Genomic DNA, 9,085 nt, shown 5'->3' with positions numbered 1-9,085 from the left:
CCATGAGTGGGTTGGAGTTTGATGAATCAAAATACTTCCTAAATTTCTTTTAAAATATTTCATTTTTTATCGTTAGAGTCATGTCAAAGTTATATTTGTTTATCAATAAAGTGAAAATAGCTATAGTTTTTGTATAGTATCTTTTCACCGTCCTTGATATAAAACTCGAGTATACATCTTCTTATTCTCCTCCCGAAAGTGTGTTGTAATGTCAAGTATTACTCTTATTATTAGTATTATTAAAACACACAACGCACTGAGTACAATACGCAATATTACTATTGACGAATAAATCCTGGTCCGGACTGACCGTGACGTCCAGTACCATTTGGCGTTACACAAATACAAAGTTGTGTCGAAAGTTGAACTACGGGGCATTCAAAAGAGCCTGAGAACTTAAAGGGATATAGTCGTCGGAACTGCGCTCAAAGGTCGTATGGGACCCATACGACCCATGGCAACAATGTATCCAAGGCACAATGGTGATTGATGACAGTTAAAACATGTCTGTCATAATCTATCATCGTATAATTTAAATGTTGCAGCTATGATGATGAGGTGCATCTTGATATCGTGCACGAAATACATTGTTTGTAAACAAGAAACTCGCACAGGCGCAGTTCCGATGACTATATCCCTTTAAGGAATAGGACAAGAGCCTGCATATCACGTTTGAATCAACATTTAATCGTTTTCTTTATTCATGTCATGCACAAAAATCTTCGACGATCGTTTAAATTTGACAAAAACACAATTAAGGATTATTCATTATGTATCTGATTGCCGCCTTCAGGCCTTCATACGTCTCTACACCAGACGGAATGATCTGATCTTCCGGTAAGATGAAACCGTACTCCCCCGTGTCCCTGAGCTCAATAGTGTACGAATAGGTGATGTTGGCAACATCGTACGCCCAGTCCTGACTCACACCGGATCCAAGATCTGTAACGTACACCACAAAAGGGAAAATGAGAATTTTCTGAGGACTGCATTCGCTGGATATGTCATTGAAGTGGAGTTCAATAGCACGAATAAACTACAGTACGAATTCAATCTGCGCGAGAAGGTTAGCTTCTTACTATTATAGTGAAACAAAAGTTCTTTTCGAAAGAGCCAAGTCCCGGAACCAAAGTCAGCATTTTGTGTGTACCGAGTCTTGCATTTACAACTTCATAGAGCGTAGATGTTAAAAAAGATAGAAGGCTACAATACTCACACAGAAGTTCTTCGAAAGTACCAATTGAATAGTGTGTGCCGTTCACGGCTTCAATTGCCGCGCACGCGTCAACAGCCAGTGCAGTCTGCAGGAAACAAATTATGAGGCTAGTCAATGGGGTGCATGAACATCCTTGCAAAAAGCAAAAAAAGCAAATCAAAACATGTCACTTATGATTTCACATCTTCAATTGAAGTGATGCTTGTAATGTAATGGCACAGACCTGTGTTGCGTAGTCAACAGGATGGGTAGCTGTGTAACCATACGGCGACAACCAATACTGGCTGTAACTATGAACGTCCAGAAACATTCGATAGGTTTGAGTAAGCGACGTTTCTTCAATGAAAGCCGCTACTCCCTTAACTTCCGGTTCCGAATGAGGGGAAGGTCCATGGTAGGTACTCGAACATGGGATACTTCCAGCTCCTGGTTCTGTACATGACAAAATAAGTTTTAAAGATTTGACATTTTGACAGAAAATAGGAGTCGGTCACTCCAGCTTTTAATAATATTGCTGATCTCACTATGATCGCAACTTAACTTTTCTATGTCGCAAACAACTTAGCTCTTTATAGCAGCTCGTCAGTTTACCTATTTACAGCATAATCGAGCAGTCGAGATATGCACAAATTTGCTTACTTGCCCAACACTGAATTATCATCGACCAAGCACAACAGAAACCTACCGCAAAGAGCAACTCATACGATCATACCATACAACAATTACTATAGAATATGTACATTAACTTATAAGCCAAATCAATGTCATGGTCATGACGATATGTCACCACATGCAATACACACTGGATGGATTACAGCGTAAGCGAGTCCCCTTTAACTTACCCGCCCACTTAATATCCCAGTTTCTGTTTGCATCGGTTCCCACACAAGCTGAACCATCGTTGGGGCTGCGAGTTTTCCGCCACATTCTTTCCTGTGATTTTTGGAATTTTGTTCAGTGTACTTTATCAAATGAAGTAATATATTATCGTTGTAGGATATGGCAATACTGACAAAAAGCATAATCGTAAATGTCCCATTTCATGGTCATCGACGAAACTGAGTTCTTTAAAAGCGCCTATTGCCCAAATTATTAATTCAATGCCCTTGTATTAAAAGATAATCAGTTTTAAATATTTTGCAGGCAGTTGAAATTGTTAAAACAATACTCTACAGACACTTCCGTCTCACAAAGTTTAAGGTGACAGAAATTTAGACTTACCCCGCCCCAAGTGTGAGCATACCCATCGGCATTTAACAGAGGAAGCACGTAAATATCAAAGCGATCCAACATGGCCTTCACCTCTGCATCGGTTGTGTAATCTTCAAGGAGCTAGATAATGCGTTGTTACATGTAAACAATTACAGAGTCTGCTATGAAAGTCTTTACAGCAAGCGTTTAAAATTGAATTTTAAAAACTCCTTGTCGATCCGGTTATCATTGAAATATACCAGATTCGCTTTGATCTCATCCTGATCTCGTAATTTATCATCAGTATGTATTTGTCAATAGAGACTGTTTCAAACTATATTGTTGTAGAAATGAGAAGAAGAAATTTCAAAGTATTGTAACGAGCATCACTTGATACAGCCTCTTAAATTTGACAGTAATCGTCTGAATACAAAAAGACCAACCTGATTGGTCATCCACATCACCGTAGCGGGCGATATCCATTCTCGGGCATGGATACCACCTTGAATCCATATTGCTTCTTTAGGAGTTTCCGAAGGACTTCCAATCTGTAAAGAAACACGGGCGCGGGGTAATTCCAAATTTGATGATCGAAAATAAAGTATTCACTAAGTGCCCATGAATACATACTCTCGGAAATACATGCCCAATGTGGTATGTACAATATCCGTAAATTTTCATTGAATTACATTTAGTCACGTACGTTTTGAAGAATACCTACCAATAAAGCATTCAACTGTCTGGCTTCGTAGGACATTGTTACCACAAAGCTTGAGGCAAGATCTGGAAAGTTACTGGCTGTGTCTAAAACCCACTGTTGAATCTGCGAAGAAAGGGAAAGCACAAATTTATTGGTACGCAGAATCGGGCTGAAAATGCATGAGTCCCGAAGATATTCCTGGTCTTAGGCCCACTGAATTATGTGTGAAAATATGCTTTGACTTGCCTCCTCGTAGGTATGGTAGACGGAATAGTCGAAGCTGTCAATTTCACTTAATCTCGAAGAAATCGAAAATTGGTCGTCGATCAAACGTTGGACGTCATCTATCCAAACACTGTACTGGATGCCGTTGCTGTCAAAGATGCCCTTGATTTTGCCAAGGTGTGATGGCTCAACCATGACGTCACGGGGGAAGTCCCAGAAGTCAGCCTAGTATGGAAAGCAAAATAATAATGCATTACTAACTTACAACAGTGACAAACGGTGGTCATTGCTACAAAGACTGAGGCTCAATGTTTGAAAACTACCTATATAATAGCGCAGATAATCATATTTTTTCACGGTATAATTGGGTGATCCGCTGTCTTTGAGAACCCGCATAGAGGGTCGCCATTTTTGCTCTTCACACTGTCATGTCAACAGGTTGCAATATTTGCTCTGCACAACTCTAAAACAAGCTGAAGTCTTGCCTTTATCAGCGCTTGTAGATAGCTTGATAACTCGCGTCGACGTCGTTACATACCACAATATATGTAAGGTGCAGTAGGATGACAAAGTTTAAGTTACAATTATGGAAGGCATGATTGAGCAGAAGACTAATTTTATCGTAGTTGCTTCAAAGATTGATATCGATATTACAAACGATGAGAAAACAGACATCTTCCGTTGTTTGAACAAACTCGAAGACAAGTCACTTCAAGATGGTGTACAAACTGAATTTACATTCATTTTTCATACAAAGGCATTTATCTTTCTATTACTATTGGTCACTCACCATACAAACGTTGACTGATACAAGGTTCAAGCAAGGGAATTTAGATAAATGAGCGCAACAAAGTTACAAGCTATAAATCAACGGCATTAGTGAAGTACAAAATAATGCATTACTCATATTAATACTCAGTATACGTGTCCAAAAAGCATTGCAGGGCTCAAACTTCACCGTTTTCAATATGTAACAAACCATGGCGTAGTCCTTAAACGTTGCAAAGCTTTGCGATGAGTTTGCAAACAAGCATTTTATCCAGCAACTGTACGGTGCGATATTAGTTTTCACTTCCATGGTAGGACAATGCTTTTGTCGGAAAGCGAACGACTGTACACTCACCTCCAGTGAATTCAATAGCTCCTTCATGACTTTCATGTCGTCAGACTTGACGTCCGCGCGTAACACTTGATACCTGTAGTTATAGAATACAGTTTATTTCGTTGCGCACTTCACACTGGCCTTGGGCGTCAAGAGGTGCGTATTTGAAATGCCTTTCCTTCCGAAGAGCTGAATTAGGCAAGTTAATGGATTTCGTCCCTTCGAGGCGGAGTGCAGTGAAAATGCCACCACGTTCAAGTTCAGAATATCGTTCTCGAGTTATGAAATTGATGAGTATTCTCTTTAAACATGAAGGTGTTAGGGTGGACTAAACAAATTTGATGTCTTCTAGAGAAAACGCTCACTTGTTATACTTCCAACTGCATAAAAGCGACTGCGAATTTGCATGCAAAACGATGGTTCCATTTCAACAACTCTGTTAAGAAATCGTTTTTATCTCGCGTTTTAATCACTTTATAATTTGGTATTTTACTGTAACTTTCAACAAGCATTGTACATGATCTAAGTAAATTGCACCAGTTCTATCGAAGTGATGATAAATTTGACGGTAAAATGGTTAAAGTGTCTGTAAAAATGTCCATAGATTGATTGGTCTTTACCGAAGATTTTTTCGACCATTTAAACAAAACTGAGTGAAGCTTAACATTGAGAGGATATCTGTCATGACTGTTAATCTTGCTCTCAAGTTGGAGAATAATTATGTCCTCTGCCATCGGGGTAAACTGTGGAACATGGAAAGTGACTACACGGAATAGAAATTATGGCGTAATAGTTATATTTGTACAAACCCATCATATCTTTTCTCGGCAAAACAGGAAGAGATGGCCAACAACACGAACAGAAGACCCTGCAGCATAGTGGAACACGGTCACTTCGCTTCGTGGTACTGACATGTCATGTGGAAGGTACAGCCGATAACAACCCGAAAACACGACAGTTTGTTAGATAAATGTCGTAGATTGTGGACCCACAGCTGCTACATTCAGTTTATAGTTACTGTGTAAAAATGGTCATACGTATGCACAGGTTAGGGACTGGGTCAATTTCTTCACCCTGGGGGCCGATGAACTCATGGCCGGCGGTCACCTTGTTTTTGACTTTGGTGATAGAGGTCTCCATTTTTTGAAATGCTGAATTTGGGCGGGGGGGGGGGGGGAGTCAGTGTGTTTTTTGAATTTAGACACCGGCTCATACTTGCTTAAATGCATTGTACCAGCCATGGATTGCATCATTCAGTTGCAGCGTTCGACAGGCTTCGGGAGTATAACCTTAATATATCAGAGATATATCTGGATGTTTGCAAATTGAAAGTCTATTTGGCAAAGCGTACAAGTCTGTATGAAATCTGCAGTTCATATTCAAAGCATGACAAAAACCTGATCGTTTACCGTTTTCTCTGTGAGAACTCATTATGAGAAAGTACCTTGCAGTAGTATTTCACAATACATTGATACAGTGACATATTTTAGAAAATGACAAAACCATTTTCATTCTCATTCTTGATTCAACTATTTTTCTTCCTGTCACAGGTTTTCAAATAAAAGGCTTTTTTTCATAAGTAAAATGATAGTTAACAAAAGGCAGTTTTTGTCATTATTATCAGTGCTCTTATGGTTTCAACGTTAAAAGAAGGTCCTCTCAGACACTGTGCACATCAGATTTGTCTAAAACTTATAAAAATAGCTCTCTTGGGCTTCTCAGGAGATGTAATTGGAACCAAGTCAAAAGGCCAATTTTTCTTTGCTCCTCAGCTTCGGTTACAAGTATATTGCAATGCCCAGTGTTAAGCTTGTTAAAATAGCCTGCAAAAAGGGAATTTTCAGTCTAAACCAAAATTTATGTATTGGCAATTTTTTACCTTGAATGATACTGACTATTGGAACTTCATGTCAATTTCATACATATGTATGCTATGTTGACAAATTGAAGTCTAGGTATTTCTGTCTTTAATATACAGAATAAAATCACGAAAAATTGTCAAAGAATACAGCTAACTCTCCCTTCAATATGTTAAGCTTTATCTACAAATGAGGAAAATCGGACTTTCAATGAGCCAAGCATCGGTTCATAAACACTTAACATGATGGCTGGCAACAGTTTAATTACCCACTGAACCTTTTGATTTACTGTCGTTCTCTCTTTGATTTACACCAATTTATGTACAACAGTTCTTGACATCTGACTTTTTAGGGACAGTGTAAGATATATTCACTATTCAAAATACTCTATTCATACTTTAAAATTGAAAATTAAAAATTCCTATACACGGCAACTGACATGTCAACAATATCACCAAAGCAGAATGACTCTGTCTGTCTCTGTATGTATGTATGTATGTATGTATGTATGTATGTATGTATGTATGTATGTATGTATGTATGTATGTATGTATGTATGTATGTATGTATGTATGTATGTATGTATGTATGTATGTATGTATGTGTGTGTGTGTGTGTGTGTGTGTGTATGTATGTATGTATGTATGTATGTATGTATGTATGTATGTATGTATGTATGTATGTATGTATGTATGTATGTATGTATGTATGTATCTGTGTATCTGTGTATGTATCTATGTATCTATGTATCTATGTATCTATCTTGTCTTTATATTTCACCACTTGTTTTCCTTTGTGTCGGGGGTCACCCTTTTTTGAAAGGTGGAATGGTGGGTCAGCAACGTTTTGATGTCTGCAAAATATTATCCATCTACCCCCCAGGCCGAAGAAACTGACCAGTCCCTTATTTTGCATAAATAGAAGTCTAATCCAGAATTAGCTATTTAAAGGAATAAAGAGCGACGCGTCGACCATTAACGTTTATTATAGCAGTCGAGACGAGAAAAAATATGTCTCCATTGAGCATTTTACCAAAACTGAGTGAAGCTTGACATTGAGAGGATATCTGTCATGACTGTCGATCTTGCTCTCAAGTTGGAGAATAATTATGTCCTCTGCCATCGGGGTAAACTGTGGAACATGGAAAGTGACTACACGGAATAGAAATTATGGCGTAATAGTTATATTTGTACAAACCCATCATATCTTTTCTCGGCAAAACAGGAAGAGATGGCCAACAACACGAACAGAAGACCCTGCAGCATAGTGGAACACGGTCACTTCGCTTCGTGGTACTGACATGTCATGTGGAAGGTACAGCCGATAACAACCCGAAAACACGACAGTTTGTTAGATAAATGTCGTAGATTGTGGACCCACAGCTGCTACATTCAGTTTATAGCGGCTGTGTAAAAATGATGAGACGTATGCATAGGTTATCTTGCATAAATATGATAATGTTATAAAGTCTAATCCGAAAATAAGTTATTTAAAGGAATACAGAGCGACGAGCCGGCTATTAACGTTTGTTATGGCAGTCACATGCTCATACTTTATTGCAATTCGCCACAACATGTGACGTGACGAGAAAAAATGATAAGTCTAGTCTCCACTGGATCGGACAAATGTTATGTCAGATGGTATTTTTTCAAGCTGTTTCCCCGGGGAAATAATCTTGAACAAGTGCCAAGTCACGTAACAGTACGTGGAGAGTCGTCTGCAACTGTGGCGGACGGTTACATATAAAAAGACGGGTGACGAGCCCTTAATTTAAGGAGCAACAATTTTCTTTCTACATCACAGCGTTTTTGAAAAGCTCATCACTGATAACAAAGATCCAAGTGCAAGCAAATACGTAATTTGGTATGCTAAGGACATTTTTGCTTCTTTTTGTTGAGAAACTTGCATTACTTTAACCGCTTTGGAGAAATCGCCCACTTCTAAACATCATAATAACAATTCATTGTTGAGGTACATCAAAGTACATTAAAATGCATCACAGAAAACAGTGTGAGTATGTGGTGTGTTATATAAAACACCTATAATCTGGTCGTTATTTCGGGCTTTGGCAACTGTTTATGGTCACTGGAAATGGCGGTGTATTTCTAATAACGCATGGCCCCTTTTGGTAATATCCCCCATGACCAGGTAACAGGTGGCAAATACGAGAGGAAAACCAAAATGAACAGGCGAAGCAAAGCTGAACACATTAATTTGACTTTCCTGACGCCCAAGCCCTATTCGTAAACAAACGTTAATAGTCAGCACTGGGCCCTTCGTTCCTATTATGAGCCCAACAATGCGAAGAAAGCCAACATTTTTACAACCGTTACGTACGACTGACCGTTTTGCCTTTAAACATGGACAAGCAAATGTGAAATGTACGGAACAATGACGGACGCTTTCACTCACTGTCTGATAGAATTTATACTGACTGGGTCATACATAAACAGTTCACTTTAGTGGGTTTTCATTTCATTTGTACAAGTACAAGTAACCAATGAAATATCTTGATATTATCACATCGACCACCCCTCTCGAAAGTGTTAAAATAAAAACGGAAACCTTGGCTAAATAGTAAACATATCTTAAACGGATTTGAAAATGGTCAGGCAAGTTGCCCTAATTTACCAATGAAAGTGTCTCTTTTTCATTACAATTGATGTCATGCCGTACATCTGAAGAATTTGAGACTTACGGTATGTGATAAATCTGTACTAATTTGAGTCTCTTTAAATAAAGTTTTGCTAGATAGTGCGCAAATTGGGATTTCTCTGCTGTGTTTTATGTTT

At 38.6% G+C, this 9,085-nt stretch overlaps 1 protein-coding gene across 1 annotated transcript; it reads right to left on the bottom strand.

The window, feature by feature from the left end:
• Window positions 1-666: 666 nt before the first annotated feature.
• Window positions 667-5,395, bottom strand: LOC139150171 (carboxypeptidase B-like). Its single transcript, XM_070722355.1, has 10 exons — window positions 5,244-5,395; window positions 4,456-4,528; window positions 3,354-3,557; window positions 3,129-3,230; window positions 2,851-2,955; window positions 2,438-2,548; window positions 2,059-2,149; window positions 1,440-1,648; window positions 1,217-1,301; window positions 667-942 (listed from the first exon to the last, which is right to left on the bottom strand). The coding sequence occupies exons 1-10, from the start codon at window positions 5,309-5,311 to the stop codon at window positions 755-757; spliced, it is 1,236 nt and encodes a 411-aa protein (XP_070578456.1). The 5' UTR covers window positions 5,312-5,395; the 3' UTR covers window positions 667-754.
• Between the last annotated feature and the right edge of the window lie 3,690 nt (window positions 5,396-9,085).

This window comes from Ptychodera flava, chromosome 14 (assembly GCF_041260155.1).
Source record: "Ptychodera flava strain L36383 chromosome 14, AS_Pfla_20210202, whole genome shotgun sequence".
In the NCBI taxonomy this organism is placed as follows: Eukaryota; Metazoa; Hemichordata; class Enteropneusta; family Ptychoderidae; genus Ptychodera; species Ptychodera flava.
Note: the sequence above shows the minus strand (reverse complement) of the source record. Positions and strands in the feature narration are given on the sequence as shown.

What these genes read in the sequence shown, in the direction of transcription:
- LOC139150171 (XM_070722355.1), bottom strand. Translation starts at nt 5,311, where the DNA reads ATGCTGCAGGGTCTTCTGTTCGTGTTGTTGGCCATCTCTTCCTGTTTT. An exon ending in TCTACCATACCTACGAGGAG is followed by an intron (nt 3,231 to 3,353) that starts GCAAGTCAAAGC and finishes CTTTCTTCGCAG; the next exon opens with ATTCAACAGTGGGTTTTAGA. An exon ending in TACTTTCGAAGAACTTCTGT is followed by an intron (nt 943 to 1,216) that starts GTGAGTATTGTA and finishes TGTACGTTACAG; the next exon opens with ATCTTGGATCCGGTGTGAGT.